The 24,237-nt window shown below is 28.1% G+C and overlaps 1 protein-coding gene across 1 annotated transcript; it reads left to right on the top strand.

Moving 5' to 3' along the window:
- The first annotated feature begins 15,007 nt into the window (after positions 1-15,007).
- On the top strand, positions 15,008-21,371 carry LOC114163871 (protein ALTERED PHOSPHATE STARVATION RESPONSE 1-like). Its single transcript, XM_028048244.2, has 4 exons — positions 15,008-16,836; positions 18,268-18,473; positions 18,865-19,088; positions 19,900-21,371. The coding sequence occupies exons 1-4, from the start codon at positions 15,540-15,542 to the stop codon at positions 20,690-20,692; spliced, it is 2,520 nt and encodes an 839-aa protein (XP_027904045.1). The 5' UTR covers positions 15,008-15,539; the 3' UTR covers positions 20,693-21,371.
- The last annotated feature ends 2,866 nt before the right edge of the window (positions 21,372-24,237 follow it).

Here is a 24,237-nt window from a genome sequence, read left to right as displayed (position 1 = left end):
GTACCATTCCTATCTCTTTTGAGAAATTTGAAATGTTAACTTAGCGTAAAAGTATAATCAGCTTGATATAACAAACAAGACACTGTATTTAATATAATATTAAATTTTTATTACTCCTTTACTTCTTGTATTATAATTGTCTTTATGTTTTAATATGTACACCTAAAAGTATTCATTTAAGTTTCTTTATATTTTCTAAAATTTGGAATTAAAACAGGTTTAAAAGCATGTATACAAAGGGAAAATTATACTAATACAAAATTAATTGGGTAATTAAAGTGTTCAATAGTTCAATTTTATTTTATTTTTTTGTTTTTGCTTTCATTACCTCCGAAGGTTATCCTTTAGTAAACAGACTCCGTAAAAGTTAAGGACGATATGATTAATCGCAATATTATTGTCAATAAATAGTTGTTAAAGGATTCATGATTTGCCGTTTTATTACTATCTTTATAGATTACCTTGTGGTGATTTTATTCAACGGTCTGAAATCTTTCATAATTACGAACCCCTGCTACAGAAGATTGAAAAAGACAAGAGCAACCAGATAATGTTACTTTTTTTTACTAATTTTTACATTTTATTAAGAGATTATTAAATAAATAAGCATGTTTCATATTTTAAAAATATAAAACTCTTGTAAAAGGAAAAAAGGGTTTGAAAAGAATTATAATTATTCTAGATGAAAACTGATTGAATAAAATTGAAAAGTATTAGTTAAGAAATTAATAAACAACTTTTTGTTTAGAATAATGTTGATGTGCGTCGAAAATTACAAATTTATTGGATGAATTGTTAGTATATACAGATTCTTAAGTTTTCAACCCAATAAAACTTATTACTTATGACTTTCGAAATAATTAATATTTTAGTTTGTGCAACTATTTATTTTATGTAGGAAAAAATTATAGCAAATAGAAAAATTACTTTATAAATTATACTATTTTAAAAATTAAAATAAATACATTTTTAAGGTATAAATTATATTATATTTAGAATTTGTAATAAGGGATGACAAGTCCAAGTCATCGTCCTCGTCTTTGACTTTTTCAACTGGGTATGAAGCATATATGTCCTGTCTTCGTCTCCATACCCACCAAAATACTTGTCTCCGTCATATTTTCGTCCCTATTTAAATTATTAAAATATTAAAATTAACTTATATATATATATATTAATACATATTTTTTATTTTTTATTTTTTTAATTATTTGGTCTATTATAAAATTCATTCATATTTCTAATATATTTTTCATATTTTATCAAAAAATTTCATAGTTTAACTAATTTTTATGTCTCACATTTGAATATTTTTATTTTTATTTTTATTTATTGTATATTTTTTTTCACATAAGAACATTTAACACTCTTAATTTAAGTGTTCAATATCATAAACATTTAATTTATTAGGTAATATAAAAAAAGTTATCTTCTTTACTCTATTATTATTAATTTTTTTCATTTAAAGAATTATTTTGTTTCGCTAAGACAATTTTTGTTATTTCTCAACCATTAATATTTGAAAAGTTTTCTTAGATCTCTAACATATTTTTTATTTTATCATATCCTTAATTATATATTTGTTTAACTTTGTGCGATTTAATTCAATGGTCTCTCCAATTGTTTCTAAGACATATATTTGATAATTTTTTAATATTTTTATTTGTTGTTTACTTTTATAATGTAAAAATACTATTGTGATATATTTTATATAATTATTTTTTTATTTTTTAACTCATTATCATACTGTAATTTTGTCATTATAATTATATAAATAAATTTTATTAACTATAATATAAATGTAATTACCATGAATTTTTTTTGTCAGCATCCAACATACATTAAAGTTTAAAAGTTATAATATCTATGTTAAAATTTTATTATTATTACTTTAATATTTATTTTGTGCATTATTTTGATGAAGTGATGTATTGTAACTTTTATTAATGTATAAAAGATAGATACATTCTAATTGTATAAATAAATTTTATTTACTATAATATAAAATTTTAATGTAATTGTCATAAATTTCCTTTTATCACCATCCAACATATATTGAAGTTTCAAAAGATATAGTATTTATGCTAAAATTTTATTATTATTACTTTAATATTTTTTCTTGCGTTATTTTGATCAAGTGATGTATTATAACTTTTATTAGTGTATAAAAAAGAAATTCATTACAATTTAAAAAATTGAAGTAAACATACATCTAAAATATATTTTAATTTAAATATTTTTTTCTTTCTATATATATATATATATATATTGTTATTTTATTTTTTAAATTAAATTTTATCAATTAGAATTCATTAATGTTTGCAAATTTAATAGATATTTTTTTGTTGTCATGAAATTTTATTTGGTATTTTAATTTAAAATGTATACAATTATAATATAATTTTTTTCTAAATATTTGATATCGAATAAACAACACTCATGTTAATCTTGAATATTTGATAACATTATGTTTTATTTGTCATAATATGACTATTTGAAGTTTTTACCCGTTAAATTTTGCCAACTTGAAATCTGAGAATAATATGTGAGATGTGAACACTCTACACTTGAATACACTGAGAGAAAATGCAACTTTTAGGCATTTAATAATGGCAGAAAACGGAGCCTTGGAACACACAACAATGACTATCACGCATACATGCTTATGTTCACTTAGAGTTGAGGGTTTCAATTTGTAGCGTAAAATGAATGAAAAAGGAGCGATCCAATTTTTTTTTTAATCAAAAATTTACATCATACGTAAAAATTAGTTTTTATCTTTGACCTTATTTTACATATGACTCATAAAGATTAGACGTAAATATTAACAATTTAATTATGAAAATGTTATTATGCATTTGTCATGTTTGATTTTTATGGATCAAATATATAAATAGAAAGACCTAATAAACCTATTTTTTTTTTTTTGTGTAAGTGAATTTAAGTACAAACCCAAGTTGCCACTTAAAACTAAAATTGGAATCTAAGAGAGTTTTTTTCCCTTGAATTATTCCTTGTGTATTAACACTAAAATTGTGAAATAATGATTGAAGCACAACATCCCAAAAAATTTCTTGTTTTCTAAAATTTAAATTTGTAACCATCAAATACCGTACATTTAAGCTAGAAACTCAATTTTTCCTAGAATCGCAAATCCTAAGTGATGCATGAGATATTTTAAGATAGAAGACGGAAATAGAAGAAAGGAAGAAGAAAAGATACTTCCTAACCCTATAGTTTGATTAAGGACAAAAACCACAAAAAACAAGCATCATCTGACAATTAACAAGTAATGCATGATTACGATGTCACTGAATCGAGATTAACAAATGAACAGAACCAAATTCATTTTCTAATCCTATAAATACATGTAGTAGAAAGACCTCAAGGTATGTTCTAAGAATTCATTGAATATATATATATATATATATATATATATATATATATATATATATATATATATATATATATATATATATATATATTATATTGACAGACACCAAGTTAAGTGTCATAATGTTCATTGTAAGTACTAACTGAAAGTCAAAAATCAAGAAATGAACAAAATGCTGAGAAAAAGTTTAGAAGTTATCTATGTAGTTTTCACTAAATTGACACGTGACATAATTATGTGTGGATAATTTTTTTTAAAATAAAAAATTTCAATTTTAAAAAGGAAAATAAAAAAATAAAAATAAAAAACAAGAAAGAAAATAAAAAGAAAATCAATAGTTTACACGGTTAAAAACGTTAATTATTTAGATATTATTGGTAAAAAGAACTAAATTAATCAAAATTTGATAAAAATATGAATCTAATTTAATACAAAACGAAAATAATAACTAAATTGAATAAAAATAATGAAAATAGAGACCAAATGTACGCTAAAAATATTATCAAACCAAAGTTATAAGTTAAATACTTTATTTGTTCACACTACAAATTTTATTCTCACCTCTCAAATAAAGCAATATCACATAAATATTTTAGCTTAATAGAAATTAAAGTATTACTCATATAAAACAAGTTCTTATATCTTAAAAGCACGAGAATTAGAGGAAAGATATATTTCTTATCTCTGTATTGTAGAAAAAAAATATAATGGTAATGCATACATAAGAGTAATTTGAAAAAGGTAAATAAATTTGTAAAACATAAATAATATTGATAGTTACACAATTAATACAGTAAAAAAATTTATTTATAAACATAAAAAATTGATATATCATGATTAAAAAAAAAGTGCAATCATTCCAATCATTCCAATCATTCCTGTCCCACCTTAAAATTTGTCTACTGTTGTGTTGTGCAAGTGAATTAAATTAACAAAAAATGGATTATTTGTTTTATCGGTGGAGAATGTAGTAGGGCATCTTGGTACCCAAAAAAGAAGCAAATACCTTCAAAGCCGAATAAAATGAAACAAAGGAAAATTACTTTTCGTACAATCTTCATTTTAGAAACTTTTTTGGCCATTCTCTTCAAATTTGGTCCATCCATGTATTTTAGATATATTTGTAGTTTTTCTTTCACCTAAACTTTTCCATTATCCAAACGAAGCTTCTCTTTCGACTTTGCCTTTTTTTGTTCTTTATTATCTTATGCAAAGTAAATTAATATAATTTAATCTATGGTAGGGTATCTTCCAAAAATTTAATCGTAATATAATATGAATATAAAGTTTTTTATTCTAGTATGATCCAATCATGACCTGACGTATAATTATAACATTTTTAACCACATTTACATTGTCTTTCAACTTTCATTTACTTATCACTTTTCTCATTTTTTTTAAGTTATTTACACTTTTTTGTATTTATCTTCAATGTCATCGCATTTATCATTTTTTATCCTTTCTTATATAATGTTATTTATACCAAGTATTCATCGTTAGAAGTAGGTTTTAAAAGCTTAACTCAACTTCACAAAAGTGATCTGTTAACAGTCCGATATCGAGTGGAACAAAATGTCCATGAAAACTTGTTAGGATAGATTCTAACCTGACTCTGATACCATGTTAGAAATGAGCTTTAAACCTAACTCAACCTCACAAAACCGGCTTGTAAGGTGAGGATTGCATCTACTTATATATTGTGAATTGACCTTATCTCCGGTTGATTTGAGACTTCCAACATTATTCATTTATATAATTGATGGTTAATCTTTGTTACTACACAAAATTTACCTTTATAAAAGTATTATAACATTTGTTTTTGTAAATTTTGCAACCTTATCTAATGGGTGCTATGTTTTACTGCGTTCCAAGGTTTCTTATATTTTTATAGTTTGAATAGTTTGATTAAAATATTATATATTGCGAATAGAGTTAAGTACTTGTTCAAGTTAACAAAGTGAAGGTTATAATTCAATTTCGTTATTATAAAGCAAACTCTATAATATATGCACTAATAAGAGCCTTGGTCATATATAAGTTGTCTTTAACTTTTCTTGAATGCCCAAATTGAAAATATAATGATGCTAAAAGAATGCATTACTCATTTCGATTATAAGTCTCATAAATAAAATATGTATTTGTTAGTTAAAGTTTTTATGGATAGTCAACAAAAAACAAAACCATAATTCTTGAAAAAAAAAATTCTACCATCAAATATAGGAAATAATAATAAATAAATGGATAAATATAGGAAATAACAATAAATAAATGGATAAGGACTCTAAGTTAGGGATCACAAATTAATTAGTTTACGTAGATATTATTTGAATTTATTTCAATTTTCATGCATAATCTTTGTTTTGTCTAATACGGATATGAGTATGACTAATATTTAATTTCTTAAAAGCTTAAAAATGAGTATAAAAATGAGATAAATATGTACATTTTTTTTTACCTCGTTATCATTGTGTACTCGTTTTACGATACTAAAATACTTTTGATTTATTAGGTAACATAGAAAAACTTATATTAATTTTGTAACTTATTTTTAGGACACAAATTAGATTATTTGTACTACTTTCTATAATTATTTGGCATTTATTTAATTGATATGTAACATTAAATTCTTTATAGATATTTAATATTGGAGAAAAAAATGGATATCTTTTTTACATTAAATCCTTAATATATAATATACTATGTTTCTTTTGTTATTATTTTTTATTTTCTTAAACTATTTAATCAATATTTAAAACAGTAAAAGAACATATATGGATATACTTAGTATAGAAGATATAAATATTAAAATGAAATTATTGAAAACTATACTAATTTATCCAAACAAAATATCCGAGAATTGTCTTATGATTAAGGATTTAATTGAGCTTTTAAAAAAATTAATATCTTACTACAAAATATAAATATAATATTTATAAAGTATGAATTCTAACTCCCTTAACTTTCAAGAATTGTTGATATTTTTTATGTCCAATATCATGGTTGGTCGATAACATTTTCAACTTCATTTATCTTTGATGTTTTTACACTATAAATTCGAAGTTGAAGTGCTGAAAAATCATAAATTAATCGATTAAAAAAGTTTAATTAATAAACAAAGTGATAAAAGTATACAGAGAATTGTAGAAGTTGTTGTTGTGAAATCTAAAACCCTAACCCTGAAAATCTGAAAAAGTGTCCCCAATAAATGTTTGAGAAAGGGCATGCATGGGACCCTCTGTTTGATTTTCTCCGTGAGCTTCACGAGAATTAGATTCTGCTGTTGACAAATTAATAAGGAACCAATTAAGTACTGTCTCAAACCCTAGAAAAATTCAATTCTATCTTCGAATCTTTTCCTTTCCATTTTTTATTTTCAAAAAGGAGACTGGACATTTTGAAATTTGAATTGTTGGAACTTGAACTTCGAGTTCATACGAAGGCCTCATTTTCTTGACCTAATTAACTACTCAATGTTTATGAATTTCATTTGCACCTTCTTTGGACTTTTCAAGGCTCTAAGATTCCTGGGAACACTCAAACCGTATTGGAACGATTTACGATATTTTATTTTATTTTACTTCTTTTTTATAATTTTGAAAATAAAGAAGTAAAAATTCCATTCCTTCTATGATGATTGTTAAAAAATAATCCGAATTTCTACTAAAAAAGAGCAAATTTTCTTTCCTAATTGTCTTCTAATTAATTATTATCTCTCTACCAATACAATATATATATATATTGATAGTGAAAAAATTTAAAAATTAATATATTTATTATTATTCTTAAGACTTAAATACTAATTTGATATCCATTTTCATCAAGTTTTTTGAATGTGGTCTTAGGTTTTGATTTTGTTAATCAAGTTTTAATTTGCGTTAGTTTTATTCAATTTAATTTTTTTCTAACACCACTTAGTTAGGTAAAGGCATGTGAAGGTGTTAGTTCATGTTTTTTTTTTTAAAATTTTAAAAAATAAAGTGTCAAGTCAGCATTGTGTTACGTGATAATAATAGTAACACGTGTCATATCAGTATCATGCCACATGGTAATATTAGTAACTATGTAATGTCAGTGTCACATGTCAAGATCAATATAGTGTTAGTGTCATATGTCAGTGTCTTATATTCATTTCAGTATCAATTTTCATTAATTTTGTTTCAAAATTTTGTTTAAATGAAACAATTTTATCTATATTCAAATTGAAGCTAAATTTAAATTTTATATAAATATTTTATACTAGTATTTTTATTAAATTCAAAATTTTATTAAATATTTCTATAATTATTTTTAAACTAATTCTAACTATATTATTATAAATATAATTGTTGGATTTATGTTTATTTTTGTTACAAGTAAAAAATAGGGCTAGCATTAGTTTAAAATAGGGTTAGACTTGGTTAAAAAAATAGGGTTAGAGTTAGTTTAAATAGATAAAGGATTATGTATAGATTAATAAATCCTAGAAATACTTAATATAAAATATTTTTTATGCTAATAATAAAATAAAATAAGATCATAATAACTATGTTAAATGTGCTTCGACCTGTATTTTTTTATGACGATCCTACATTTAAGTAAACAATCATTGTGAATACAGGTGTATACATATATATAAGCATTGAAAACAATATATAAATAAAATAAGTAGTTATCGACAGGGATACAACATTGAAATATATAGGAATTTTTGGGACACAAATAGACAAATGGATATAATAATCTTACATATACTCTGGTGGATCCCAAGTATCAATGTCAATGACGCCATGAAAGTGTTCCTATTTTTTATTACAATAACAGCTCAAACTTCACACGGATTATCCACATACACACTAAGAATAATAAAAGAAAAGGAGAAGAAGAAAATGTCAAAAATAATATATGATTCATTTTTAGGTGTAATTAGGTAAGCCAATAATTCGATAAGTTGGTATATATAATATTTAGGTATCATCCGCTCGTAGTATATAATAAACAATTTGTGTTTAATCTTTATAATACACAAAATAATTTAGTAAGAAAAAAAGTGATAATAAGATTGTAATTAATTGAGTTATTAAAAAAGTGCTTAAAAGTATAGAGTCCAGTGCATGACTTAGTTGTCTGGTTTTGTGATGCATGTGTTTGAGGTACAGTTAAACTAACCTAAAGAGACAAGTTTTGGTGAGAACATATTATGTTATTGCACAAATATTATTATAGGTCCTTTTTCCATCCATCCTCGTCAATAGTGACGTGCAGGTGGAGCTCATTTTATAGGGTATAACTTCCAACCAATAATAGTGTGTTTGTTGAAGATAATTAGTGAAGCAAATGAGCTTTCTATGTCAACTAATCAATGTTATAAATATCACATTAATTAAATACAGCAGCAATTTTTATTATCATAAGTCCACTTTATAATAAGAATTTAATATATAATTTTGTTAAATTATTTATATTAAATATATTTTTAGTCCTTAAACTTAGACACAAAATTGAATTTATCAATGTCTCAAACTTTGATGCATTTTTGTCTAAACTTTAGAAAATGAATGGATATAATTCGCCTAACCCAACATATTTTAGAATGACATTTGAGTTGTTCGCACAATTTTAATATTTTACAACTCAAATGTTTGTATGGAATACCATTTAATAAGTTCCAAAAAAATTAACTTCATTAAATTAAAACGATTATATCCGTTCATTTCTAAAATTTAAGATAAAAATATACCAAAATTTGATATATAAGTGAATTCTAATTTTGTATGAAAATTCAAAAACTAAAAATATATTTAACCCTATTATTTAATCATTATCGATCAATCGTATATATCTAATCTCACATATAAAATATCAATGTTTCAATAATATAAATACGTTGAATTAATAGTTAATATCAAAAGTTTCTACAAATTTGAAGAGGTCATTGTTATTATGTGACTACTTTGAATGCAAAGGTTTTATTTGAAATGAAAAAAGAAAAAATATTTGTTGGGTTAGTTATCGAGGATGCTATTTTCCTTCTTACCCTGCGAAACAACGACTTCGCATCTAATTTTTAACCTTGTGATTATCGAATTAAGCCACGAAATTTACCCTCTCCTCAAGTAGTTGTACAAACTTTAAACAGTAAGGTAATTATAAATATTAAATTGAAAGTAAAATTTTAGAAAAACTAGACAAGAGAGTTTTTATATTATGTATAAATTAATTTTAGTTTAAGAGTAATTAATTTTAACTTTTCTTTTATATGAATGTCAAAAATGTTAAGTTAATAATTTTGTTTAAAACTAAGAAGATAAATAGGAATGTATTTATAGGGATTCAATAGTTTATTATTAATGAACTTAATTACAACAATAACTGATGTAGGTGTATTATTAGTTATGGAGAATACTAACCAATGCTCTTAGGACACTTGTTAAGGAATAATAAATGTACTTTGTATCATCATTTTTACATTGAAAGCTGAAATAATTAAATACAGTAACTAAAATAGTATAAATGCACATAATAAGTTTTATAAAGACAAAAAAAAACCTTTTAAATTTTTAGACAATAATTTACTATTACAAAATAAGAACTTTCAAATTTTTAAGGTCTCTACTAAAAAAATTAATTAAGTCTCAAATTGACACTTTAATTGTATTTTTTTTGTAACAATTTTATATGTTTAACACTAATTTTTTGTTGTTTTTTCTATTAATTTATATTTTCTTATGTTTTTTTTTCAATTTTTAGATATTCAACACTATTTTTTGTTGTTTTTTCTGTTAATTTAAATTTTCTTATATTTAATTATATTTAATTTTTAGCAACATTAAAATATAGTTATTTTCTTATTTAATTAGTTTTTAACTTTTATTTGTGAATATTAAATAAAATATTAAATACACATGTGGGCATTTTTGTTCTTTAAAAAAAATAAAATTACATTAATGATTATTAGGTCTGATTTTAGCTTTGAGGAAAAATATTTTAAGTAAAGGAAGCTAGTACAAAATTAATTTTATTATTGATTCAAATTTGCGATGAGGATGATAAGATTATGATAAATGGAAGAAACATTTAATTTTGTTTCTAGAGTGAGTAATTAATTTATGATTGAATTGTTTGATAGAAATGGGATTAAGTAAATATTTTGATTCGAGTATCAAGTATCTAATTGGTCAATTGGTAATATATGATTGGATTTTGAATTGAATTAGACATATTTTGATACAAGAAGAAAAAGAAGAAGAGTGATTGGCCAATGGTGATCACAGAACAACGTCATTTGTGGTGGTGAGCTCGTTGATTTCCTGCTTAACCATGAATGATGGTCTGATGGTCTGAGTATGATGGTCTGAGTAGAATGAACCTAAGATCCTAGACTGAGACGATGTTCGAGAATAGAAGTATCAGATGGTTGGTTGATGTGATGCGGTACGAAAACCTAATTTTGACTCCGGGAGGATAGATAGATTTTTAATTAATATTTCTTATTTTTAACCGGTAGTAGATACCAGCGGGTAGGAATAATATACTATCCGACTCTAATTCTTAATAAATTGGTACTATTTTACTTGTTATTATTATCCATCCGTTTAAATTTTTTATTAAGTATCGATTGCAAATTTTATCTATGGATAGTCACAAATACAAGTATTTTTGTTATATCCTTATTATATGTGTTTTATTAAATTCAAACACCTTACCGAAAACACATACACAAATGTACTTCTTTAACATGGTATTATTATTATTATCATTTATGTTGTAGCTGGATGAGTTGATGTTGCCTGTATACAATCATTTATGGCAAATCTCTAGTTCAATGGGCTTGGAACATGTATGTAACAAAACCATCATCATTTCATGTTTGTTTCACCACTTGTTAAGATTTATATAAACTATGAAGGAAAAGTGCCTTATTTTATTATTTACTATTATCATCATTGTCATTAGTATGTTTATTATGTTCGTTTTCTTATCATCACAGTATTCTTTCATCTCAAGTGCTATCTTTCAATTCGAAACTATTATTGTATACAAATAATGTGTTATTTCTAAATCAAGTTTGATATGATGATTATGTCTAATTTTTTTTTAATATAAACAATGGAAAAATATACATAAGTATGTTTTTTCTTATGTTATTACAATAAAGGGTTTAACCTTAAATTTGAATTCAGATTTTTATTTCAAATTTTAATATGTTTTGATTTCAAAATTTAAAATTAAATGAATATAATTTTTTAATTCAATAATATTAACTGTTTATCTTATTAATTTGTTACTTAGTAAAATTTGAATATATCTATATATATATATATATATATATGTATATATATATATACATATATATATATATATATAAAAGAAAGTAAAATCAAAATAAAATTTATAGTGATTTTTCAATAAATTTAGATTAAAATAATCAAAACAAACCTCTGATTAAATATGAAAATTTTAGTTGTATTAAGGGTCATTCAAACCGTTAGGTTATGATATCACAATAAAATATTTCTTTCCCTTTTCTACTCGAATGTGAAAATTAAGAATGACAATAAGTAAAGTTTTACTAAGATAATATAATATTAATTATCTTTTTCATTGAACTTAATTAAGACAGAAGAAATCTTTTTCTATTCAGATCACAAACATTCATAATAAAACGGCATTTACTCTTTAACTAATCCTTTGACAAAAAAAAAATCTGAGACTTTCTTTTTCCATGCATAATTTAAAATTCAAAAATTAATCTAATTAGATTCATGAATTACACATCAAGAAGCTTCCTTTTTGTAATATTATGTCAAATAAAATATATAATCAAATCAATTTAACATAATAAGTTAATTAAAAAGTATAACACAGTATTGCATATCCAGTCCGGCAAGGAACAAAAATGCTTAAAATAAATTTAAATCCAGCAATTTTGACCAAATGTTTATTATTTTATAAAAGTGGGATTCTAATACATGTAAAAAAGTATAACTCAGTATTAGCATAAATTAACTATAATGATCACTTTGCCAAGTTAAAATAATGTAATCAATTGTAGTTATTTGTGTAACAAATAGTATTTTTGTTTTAAATTTATTAAACTAAATAAATAACTAGAGATCTATATAACAATTTAGAATATAATATCTATATATATTCTTCTAGAAATTTTACAGATAAAAATATATACTCATTTAGTGAATAATTTCTTTTAACTATGTTTCTATTTCCTATAAGAAATATTCAAATATTTTATCCCAAATAAAAGTATTACACTTCTTAGCCTTCAATGCTATGGAACTTCCAATCAATCAAAGTGGGAATGCTTTGAATTTTTGTGTGGAACCACTGATTAGGTCTTAACGTATAAGCCGTTATTAATTAAGTTATTGAAAACAAAAAATTACTTAATTTTAAAATTTGTAAAAAGTATAAAATTATGTTCTATTGTTATTTTTGTAAAATCACCATTAAATTATAATGTATAAATAATTAAATATTTTAAGAAAATACTATATTATCAAACTTACTACTTTTTACCTTTTACATATTAAGGATTAACTATTTTAAATATTAAGTACGAATTCGAATAAATGTTTTCATTAAATTTATAAGAATGGAAAAAATGAACTTTTCTTTACATTAAAATTAACTTACATATGAAGTAATTTTTAATTTTTTTAGACTTTAAAATATAATATTTTAATTTAGATATATAAGTTGATTTTAATTTGTTTTTGAAAAAATACGAATTTTATACTATATATATTATTATTTTTTTTAGCATAAGAACAAAAATTTGACTATGTAGTAATATAATTATGTTGTCATGTAATAAATATTAATAATTTATCAATTAACTATATGTTTTTCATACCATAAATATGGTTGATTTTTGTTTTGAATTAAATAGTAAGAAATTATGTCTTTCATTTAATAAGTATTTTTATTGAACATGGTAATATTATTAATTTATATAATAGTCATAATTATTTTTAAAATACATTTAAAGTTTTTTTAATTAACAATTATATTTTACCTTTTTAAAAGCAAGTTTTTGAAGTCAAAGGAGCTAACCTTATTTATCTGCAACATATTTTGATGTTTTTAAAGTAAATTACGTTAAAAGTTTGAACACAAATTGCACGGTGTATAAATAAAATATATCAATCTTCATCCAAACAGAAAATTAACTCTAAATAAGCTATAAAAAAAACCAATATATTTAATTAATTTTTTTACGAATCATATACAATTTAAAAATCTGATTCAGTGAACTCCAATTGTCAATTTATATTGTTTTAGTGAATTTTTTGAAAAATAAAAATAAAAATGCTTTTTATCTGTATTTCTGTTACAACATCTTTGTTTCTAAAGACAAAAGACACAAACCGATACATGTACTTTGCATGCATTGACAGAAAGGAAAAACATGTAAATTGTCAATCTAAAATAAATAAATTTAAAAAATAAAAAATAAGTTTGGTTGGACTTTCCTTACCTTACCAAAATAAAAGAATACAATTAAGTGTATAATCACGAGTAAAATTATAATTAGTTATATATGATAATATTTTGTTAATAAATATACTTAAATGAATTATTTAAATAGTAAATATAATGAAGTAATTTAATTTAAATTTTAAAATAATTCTTTTTAATATATTATTATTATTATTTTAAAATACAAATTTTGCTTATTAAATTTGAAAAAATAATAATTTAAAATTTACTTTACTTTAATTTATATGTTTCAAAATTATTATTTACATAAGTTGTTTTCAAACATTTGTTTTATACATTATTTTTTAATATATTAATATAAATCCTTTTATTTATTTTCTTTTTATTATTTTTTTCTTAATTTAAATAATCAATTTCTATTATCTTTATCAATCTTCCATGACTATTTTAATTTTTTTTTTCAAAATAACCCCACATTTTACCAAACTTTGTGCTCACGCGGCTGTTACAAAGTTAAGTAGTTTGTCGTTGTCTGAAAATCATTACAAGAGGATTATTAATAGAAATAAGATAGTTATTTAAATAAAAATCAATAACATTGTGTTGTAATTAAGTCAATTTAATCTCACTTTAATGAATATCACCCATGCCAGATCAAACAGTGAACTTGTTTATAAAAACAGATTGGATTTGATCCATAATATTTAATTAACAGGGGAAATATTTGTTATTTAAAGACATTTAATAGGTTTAAGGAGAAAACTTGAAATAATTACTTGTGAACCCAACTCCTAATAAAAATAAAAGTTTCAAATATTACAAAAAGAAAATATTTTAAAAGTAAATTTTTTTTACATAATTCATTGCATACCTATATTCAGAATGATATACAAATTTGAATCGCATGAATTTTTCTGCTAAATTAGATTATGATATATTAATTTTGAATTATAAAATAAAAAATTTATTTTAAAAAAATGCTATGAAAGATGTATATATTGAATAAATTGAATAACGCGGAAACATTGAAAGTGTAATCTGCAAGAAAGGGAGACCAGAGTATGACACGGAATATTGAGGTAGAATTGCATGGGTATTGAAGAAGTGTAATGTCACCAATGGTGAAAGCATCTAACAAATCCACATTAAATATTAAATTAAAATTAAGTATTAAATATGGAAATAAAGATAAATAAATATAAAGAAGCATGAGATGGTATTATGAAGAAAGGGGTCCTGTTGCCAATGGCGGGTCTCCTCTTTCTCCCTCTTCTTCTCTTCTCCCACTCTCTCAAACTTCCATAAATCTCATTCAATTTTTCTTTAAATTCAAACACAAACAACAAAAATCAGATCCCCACCATCACCAATCTCAATACAATTTCTTCTTATTATTTTATTGCATAACATCCTCCCCACCCTCTTTTCTTTTTCATGCTTCAAAATTAATAATTAAAAATCTCTCTGGAATCTTCATTCTCTGTTACTCTCCCTTCCATCAATCCCCTTGCATGCACACACACTCACTCACCCTTCACTCTTTCTCACGCGCTCACTTCTTCTTTAATGATATACACAAAGTGTATCAAGCAAACGCCATCACCATCTTCTTCGTTATGCGGCGCCGTCACCATGATGCAGTGCCGCGGTGAAGCATGTTCTCCGGCGTCGACATCGGCAACTCAGTCTACGATCTCCGGTCACTGACATGGGCTGCGGCGGCTCCAAGGTGGAGGACTTCCCCGCTGTGGCTCTGTGCAGAGAGCGGAAGAGATTTCTAAAAGCCGCATCGGAGCAACGCTATGCTCTTGCGGCGGCACACGTGGCGTATTTCCATTCGCTCAGGGAAATCGGCGATGCTCTTCGCCAATTCGCCGAACAAGACCTGACTACCACTGGTTCTTCCTCTCCGGTTCTTACATTACCATCCGAAACCAAAAGCGTCAACAATAACAAACTTTCATCCTCTTCTGCTTCAATCTCTCATGTGGATTCTCCTGAGGGTTCTCACTTGCCTCTTTCTTCTGGATCCGAATTGAGTTCTCCTTCTCCTACTCATTCTCATTTGCACTCTCATTCTTCTTCTTCCTCGCCTCACATTCATGGTTCCCCAGAACCAGACCCACCTCCTTACGGGTACTATCAAAATTTCCAATACGCCCATTACATGAAGAGGTCTGTCCCTAATGGGAAACCAATGGTATATGAAGAACCAGAGAGACACGTGGCAACAATTGGACAATGGCCTGATCCTTCTTACGGTTACGGTTTCTACGGGTATCCGGGTGGGGATTACCCTCACTACCCTCCCCCGGGACCGTCGTCATCTCCGCCGCCTCCCCCTCCCGCGCCGCCGTCTCCTCCCCGCGTCTCTACTTGGGATTTCCTCAATGTCTTCGATAGCTTCGAGAACGGGTATCCGATTTATCCCCCTCGGTTCGGGTCGAGCGCGAGCAGTCCCGATTCGAAGGAGGTGAGGGAGAGAGAGGGGATTCCCGAATTGGAAGATGAGACGGAGCACGAAGTCCAGAGAGCGGCTCCGGTGAAGGTGAAGGAGAAGGAGGGTAAAAAGGTGGCTGAGGAAAAGGGTTTCGCTGGAGCGAGGGATTTCGGGGAAGGGCCTTCGAACACTAAAACGGTGCCGTTGCAGCAGGTGAGTAGCAGCGAGGGGAGTTCCAAGACGGTGAGGTTCCATGACGGCAGCGATAACGGTTCCGTTGAGAAAGAGATAAGGAGCAGTCCCGACACTGTTGTTTCCGAAGAGCATGGTGCGAAGAAAGGGGTGAGCTTTGAGATTGATGAAGCGACGGTCGCGGCGGTGGAAGGTGACTCTTCCGTTCTGAGTAGTGTAACCACTTTGTCTGCGCACGGAACCAGGGATCTGCGTGAGGTTGTGGTGGAGATTCAGGATGAGTTTGTGACGGCATCGAATTTTGGAAAAGAGGTTGCATTGTTACTTGAGGTTTGCAAACCGCCTTATCGGTCTAGAGTTGCTGCACTTAGAGGTATAAAGCTCTTTATCCTTTTCTGCTAAATGTTAGACTTATGCCTTACCTTTATTTCATTCAGTTTTTGTTCGTGTGTGGAGCTTGTAGATGGTGATGTGTGAGTGTTACGTATTTTGCTTCTTTTTCTGAGCCTGTAGACGGTAGAGGAAGGAAAGATGACGTAGATTGGCTTATTTGCTCCTTTTGGGACTTTGGTTTTATAATTCGTTTTTGTTTTTATTTTTATTTAGGATTATCTCGTAATTAAGTTAGTGCTAGAGTAAGCTTGTTTTGTTTGTTTTATCCTTTACATTTTGTTAAATTTCATTAGATTTAGTTTCTTTTTTTTTATTACAGTTTGGCTTTGCATCCTCTTTAAAAACCTGGAGTCTGTTGTGGCTTTTGAGCAATAATTTCTATTAGAAAATAGCTAGGATGAATCCGACACCTAGGAGTGCTCCACACTCCACTGGAACACTGTTGTCTGCATGGTTGTTTTCTCATCCAAGGATGTGGGGAACGAGCGTCCGAAACTTCTCAGCCTGTATCCCAGTTGGGAGCATGTTTAGATTTCAGTCGAGAGAGTTCAAATTTACTATTATTCTCAAAACAACAAATTATTTCTTCTTCATTTTTGTGCTTCGGAATTTACAATTTTGTATTGAAGTTTGCAAAAGTATTTTCCCGAATTTAATCCAAAATTAGCTTGAGTTGTCTTCCCTTTTTTTGTTTTTTCTTTTGACTCTGGCAGCGTGCTTTGTTAGAATAAAACATGGGTTATGCAATTTGATGATCATTCCGTGTACACCGGTTTAATTATCATGATTTTTCTGTATTTATGCAGACAATATAATCTAAAACAAATTAGATAGCGTTGAGAGAGAAAAAGGCAAGAAGCTAAATACTTCATTAAATGGTATAGCACGTTTATTGTAAACCAGTTTCTGTACAACTTACTGCAACAGACTTGTGTTGATTTGGCAAGCATGAGCTCCAAGCAGAATACTTTTTATGCTGTATAATTACGTTACAAGACGTGTTTTGTTGTTTCTTTCGTTTAGTCATTTTCTTCCGTGCTATTTTCCTTGTCTCCTCTCCTAAAACAAATAATCAAGTCATGGACAGACTGCAGGCGCTACCAGATTGTGTGATCGACTGTGAACCAAGTTGAATTTATAAAGATTTTTCGTTATGAACCCTTTAGTTTTATATTTCCATACTCGAGCCTCCCAGGCTTGTGCCTCAAGAAAATGTAGATGCATTTTTATTTAAAGGTCCAAGTAAACTGAGTCATTCAGATGATTTTTCTACAGCAAGCATACATACATGTGAGCGTATTTGTGGGGCTTTATTATTAAACTGTGTTTTTTACTCTCCATACCCTCTTTGATGTTGAGTTTGAAACATCTGTCAACTAAATGTCTTCCTATGTTATGTGGTTTTATGCAGTTATCTTGTCCAGAATCTTGCAGATGGTAGCACCTTCCAGGTTACCCTCAGATCCTCCATCTATACAATTTTCTTCTAGGGAAATAAAGTTGGCACGAGCATACTGTGGGGAACCTGGGAAAGACTTCAAGACAAATCCAGAAAATCTTTCATCCACATTGGAGAAACTTTATGCGTGGGAGAAGAAATTGTATAAGGAAGTTAAGGTATGAGCATGATTATTTTCAAAATAATCCAAGTTTAATGAATCATGAAGTTAGAAATGTTTTGTGCCATTCATAGTTTGATATCCTTCATACTGATTTGCTATATGACCTACTTGTTGAGGGCAAAGGCTTCTAAATCGCTTATGATATAGTCCCTTTAATACTTTCATGTTCTTGGACAGGAGGGGATATAATTTGAAACTACAGTACTCAATAACATGTATTTTCAATGTCATGCATATTCAGCATCGTCTTCAATGATAAATTATTTGTATTAATCAATAAATTGTAGATTATACCACATACTTGTATTGATAAGTGGTTCTAGATAATATACTTTGTGTTAATTTGAAATTATGCTTATGTATTTATATTTTTGCCCTGTTCTCAGGATGAAGAGAGGTTACGGGCCATTTATGAGAAAAAGTTCAAGAGACTGAAAACATTGGATAATATAGGAGCTGAATCTAGTAAAATTGATGCTACTAGAGCATCAGTTAGGAAGTTGCAAACAAAAATCAATATTTGCATCAGAACCGCTGAAACTATAATGGGAAGAATACATAAATTGAGGGATAATGAATTGCAGCCTCAACTTGCGGCATTGATTAATGGGTATCAAATTGCTTCACTTATTCACTATGCAATTTTTATCTGTCATTTCTTGCTAATTTCTGGTCACAAACATTTAAATTTTTTACCAGAAAATACTGTCAAAAGGCTTTTTTTTGTTGTCATTTCAAGAGGCAATGTGTTTGGTCTCTCTTCTTCCCTATAAAGAGTAGGCGAAAATAAGTGAGATGAAGTATTAATGTTTTTAAACACATAAAAGCCACTTTGTGAAGTTTTACATGTTTTTTTGCCATGTTTTAATATCTCCGTGAATTATGACGATATTTAATGATCTAAGCCATATAATTGTTTCCACTTTTTTGTACAAATAAATTGAGTAGAAACCTTGCTCTCCTTAGATTCTTCAATTAACAGTTTTTGTTCACCACAGTTCAATTGGCTCAATACAACTCCCTCATTCACCTAAGGATGAGAGATCCCTTATGGAATGTTTGAGTTTGCAATTTAAAAATCTTGCTGTCATTATTAATGCCTCTGGATGCAAGAGAGGCCAATAATTGATGGTACAAGGTAATTTATGTGCCAAATCAGACATTCCATTGAGAATTGTCTCAGTCGGATAGAGATATGGCACTGAGTCAACGTATATGTTCAAGTTATTGATGAGAAATAGGCTTCTGTGATTATGTCGTCAGTGGTTAGTGGTTGAAGACATGTTTCCGTCATCATTATTAACATTATCATATTTAGTTTTGGAATGGATAGATCTTTTTTTTTGTACATGTTTGAATTGTTTTTCTTGAGTTAGAAGTTATGGAGCTATTGATTTGATGAATAGCCTATTTGTCAGCAGATTCACAAAAATGTGGAAATTCATGCTCAAATGCCACCAGAAACAGTTCCAAGCTATCATGGAGAGTAAAAGTCAGTCTCTTAAGATTAACGTTGGTCTGCCAGGAGATGAAGTTCTGAGGGCCATTGTAGAACTTGAAAAGGAGCTTTTGAATTGGTGCAGTCAGTTCAACATTTGGGTTAAGACTCAAAAAACTTATGTCAAGAATTTGAACGAGTGGCTCTTGAGATGCCTTCCTAATGAACCTGAAGAAACAGCTGACGGTATTGCCCCTTTCTCTCCAAGTCGGCTTGATGCTCCACCAGTTTTTATTATTTGTAATGATTGGCATCAAGCAATGACTAGAATTTCAGAAACGGAGGTGGCAGAGGCCATGCATGAATTTGCTCAAAAACTACATGAGTTATGGGAAAGGCAAGATGACGCTCAACGCCAGAGAATCAAAGCTGAGTATCTCAGAAAGGACTTTGAGAAACAACTTAGAACATTGCGCACAGAAATGGGAGGCATAGAACATGATAAAGTTTCAGGAAAGACTGCATTGTCGAAGCTCACTTCTGATAGCGGTGTTTCACCACTAGATGATCTAAAGGTGGATTTAGATTCTATGAAGAAGAAATTACATGAAGAGAGGGTCAGGCATAAAGAAGCCGTCAAACTTGTTCGTGATGCAGCTAATAATAGTTTACAGGCTGGTTTGATTCCCATTTTTAAGACATTAGAGAGTTTCACTTCAGAGGTGGTGAAAGCTCATGAACAAGTTAGGGTTCAAAATGCTACTGGGCATTCGTAGAGATTCCAACTATTTTGTTTCTTTTGACATCACATGATTCCGTTTACTAGAGTGAATTGATTGGGGGAGTTTGGGGGTTGTACTTGGAAGATTTAGAACTAACCCACCAGTTTTGCAGCTATAGTTAGTCTTATTATGTAGGAAAGCGTTTGCTTGGAACATGTTTCAGCACTGAAGAGTCACCCAATCTACAGTTAGAGGAAAATTGTATAGCAAAAAAATTCATTTATTGATTTATTGGTTGTAACTTGAAGGTGGACTGTATATGTTGCATATGCCTAGGAAGGAGTAGGATCTTTATGAGGAGGAAGCAGGGAAATTTTGTAGATGTTCAAGAATGATATGGTGAATTAAAACATAATCTCCTGCAGCTTTGATTCTTTCCTCTTTGATGAAAGAGTTGAATATGAAACCAATGTTCAGCAGCCCGATGGAGGAAACTAAATTTTTGTAATGATAGGAGGGAGGAGGGTTCACAGTGAAGAGAAGTGTTGTAAATAGTACCTAGTGTCATTTGCACCCAACACTGAATTGCCCTAATCCCTATATGGAAAGGGAAAAATAGAATGGGATGCAGATGAACTATGAGGCAATAAAAAGTTTAACTTACTTGGTTGTGAAAAAATCGGATAGGAAGGATATTTAAATTTTTGGACTTCATATTTAATTTTGTTACTTATTTCTCTTTTGTTTTTTTTTTATTGTTTTTATTTCCATTTTTTGTTGTCAAACTGACCGAGATTAGTTAATAGAAACAAATACCTAAATAAGCAGTTAGAATTATGCTTTTTTCAAAATAGTATAAAATGTCATAATTTATTTGTCTTGATCCTTGTACTATTATAGAGGTGCAAAGTATTTAAGTTAATATTGGAAAAAAAAAAGATTGACTAACTGTTCTGTAGTAAATTTTTCTTCTTCTTCTTCTTCTAATTATAGCAGTGTTTGAACAGGAAATTTAAGGAATTTGAACTCTGCTCCGTTTAAAAGAATGATTTGTTAATGTATTTTTCTTGATTTAAAAAAAAAAATACTAAACTTGCTGAATTTTTTGTAATAAAAGGTGGTTTGGTAAATGAACTTAACGATAATAATAAACTACAGATATATTTTTATTACGAAAATCAACGACATTAATTGTGAGTGAACTGCAACATCAAAAAGTCTGACTCTATTTTAATTAAATTATTGGTCAGTATATTGTTTGCATTTCGAAGGCTAAATCTGTATCGGTTGAGTAAAAAAATTCAAGTTAATGTGTCTTGACATTTTGCAGTTTTCTTTAATTTTAATTTGTTTTCTTATTTGATTTTAAGTTCTTCGTTTATATATTATCATTATCTCGTATAATAAAATCTCACTTTGTCTACAATAATTAGGTTTAATGAATAGAACTAGTTCACTGCGCGGCGAATCAAAATTAAATTTTCATTTTTATAAAAGATATTTAGTATCCGTCAAAATCTTAAAAAACATCTTATTAAATTTCACTATAAATAAAAAAAAAAAATCATAGCCATATTTAGCCACATTTATAGGCTTATTAAATTTGGTTATAAATTTGATCACTTTATATATTTATTAAAAGTAGGTTAGTCGTTTTTTAATGGTTTGATATGTTCAAATATCTATCTCACACTTCATTATATACACTTAAAGCTCTTTATTGTCCCTCGGTTTTTTTTTTTTTTATGAGTATATCTTCTGTTCATTTTTAGGAGCAATAAGTGTCAATGATTAAATGAATTTGTAATCATATGATTGTCCACAATATTAATAATAATATATCTACCATTCGATTTGTCATAGTCCAATTTAGTGTTTTAGGACCCATTGGTGAATATCTTGATTTCATTCTATCTTTTTCCACATTTGTTAGATATTTCTTTCATGGTAGGTGGTGCACAAATCCTTGCTTTGATTTTAGTTAGGTATTTATGACTCCATCTCAACTTTGAAAATAATTAGGTACTTTTTTTGTTTAAATTATTTAAAATATAAGTCATTTCAAATATCTTAATTTCTTTTTGCATCTTTAATTTATGGACAAAAGCTTAAGCACAACTTTTTACTTATTGTTTATAAGTTAAATTGAAGTTTCATTTCATTAATATATGTACTATATATCTCCATCAAATGCTAGCATAAAATTCGAGATGAAATATTATTTTGGATGGGAAAACGACACTAAAATCATCTAAAAAGAGCATTTGAGTTTTGTTCTAATTCATTGTAAAGTCTAGGAGATATTCACTTGTTTTCTACGTAAGTTAATGAATTCAAATTAGCCTATTAACAATGAGTAATATTGAAAAGAATAAAATATAAAATAAAATAGACCAAAATAATATATATATATATATATAATATAATATAATAACTTCTTTTATTAGATATTTTAATCCTTACTTTTTACACTTCCTTAGGGATGGCAAAATGGGCCGGGCCCGACGGGTCGGCCCGCTAGCCCGTCAGTAAATACATGGGCCGGGTCCAGAAATTCAGCCCGTCAACCCATGACAGCCCGACCCGTCAAGCCCGCTGGCCCGTCGGGCCAACCCGCGGATCAAAACGGGTCGGCCCGCGGGCTGTATCACTTAATAAAAAAAACAGCACGTGCACATTTTTTCAGTATCCCTCCCTCACACACACTCTGCGCCGAGACACCTCACACACTCTGTGATTGCGTCTCTTCTTCTCGACTCTTCTCTGCGCTCACTTCTCCTCCACCCACGACGTTCTGGTTCCATTTCAACTTCGTAGCGTTCTAGTTCCATTGCAGGGCTGTTTGTGTTGTGATAATTTTCTTGTTTAATAGATCATTGTTGTTGTATTCTTAATTGCAGGAGAATTTCTTTTGGTAATATAAAATTGGGACATTATTCAGTCAACTAAATTTGAAATAAAAAAAATTAAAATCTGATTGGGCCACAAATTATACAGATGAGAAAAAACTGGCGGGCCGGCCCGCCAGCCCGTCAGCCCGCCAGCCCGCGGGCCGGGCTCAGAAACGCAACCCGTTTTACCATGTCGGGCCAGCCCGGCCCGACCCGTTTAATACGGGCCAAAAACGGGCCGGGCCAAAACGGGCCGGGCTGGCCCGTTTTGACACCCCTACACTTCCTCGTATGTTTCTCCTTTTTGTTTATTTTCACATACTTATCCTACTACAATTAAATATAATAATGTTGATAAAAAAATTGTTTAATGCTATAATTCAAATATTAGTTTCTCCTAATTATATTCTGTGATACTGAAATATACATTTTTATCTTGTTACTAATATTGCTCCTCAAAATTTATTTTGTTTAAGATCACAGACAAAAAGGATTTTGGAAGAAGTTAGTGACGGAATCCCCAGTGTCCAAGATGCAGAATATACATGGGCGGGTAGGTGATAAAAGATATTTGGGTTTTTCTTCCTCACTTTTTCATTTTTTCTGAATCCTCAAAAATTTCTAAAATTCCAAAAATACTCTTTATTTATTTGAGCAAAGTCATGTAAATCATACTTTCCAAATTATTTTCAGACATCGACATTCGAT

Source organism: Vigna unguiculata, chromosome 9 (assembly GCF_037176805.1).
Source record: "Vigna unguiculata cultivar grain cowpea cultivar isolate G323 ecotype 2 chromosome 9, ASM3717680v1, whole genome shotgun sequence".
In the NCBI taxonomy this organism is placed as follows: domain Eukaryota; kingdom Viridiplantae; phylum Streptophyta; class Magnoliopsida; order Fabales; family Fabaceae; genus Vigna; species Vigna unguiculata.
Note: the sequence above shows the minus strand (reverse complement) of the source record. Positions and strands in the feature narration are given on the sequence as shown.

Bases quoted from the DNA above. Each gene is read 5' to 3' on its own strand.
- LOC114163871 (XM_028048244.2), top strand. From the start codon at position 15,540: ATGGGCTGCGGCGGCTCCAAGGTGGAGGACTTCCCCGCTGTGGCTCTG. The intron at 18,474-18,864 runs GTATGAGCATGA...CCCTGTTCTCAG, and splicing joins AATTGTATAAGGAAGTTAAG to GATGAAGAGAGGTTACGGGC. The intron at 19,089-19,899 runs GTATCAAATTGC...ATTTGTCAGCAG, and splicing joins CTTGCGGCATTGATTAATGG to ATTCACAAAAATGTGGAAAT.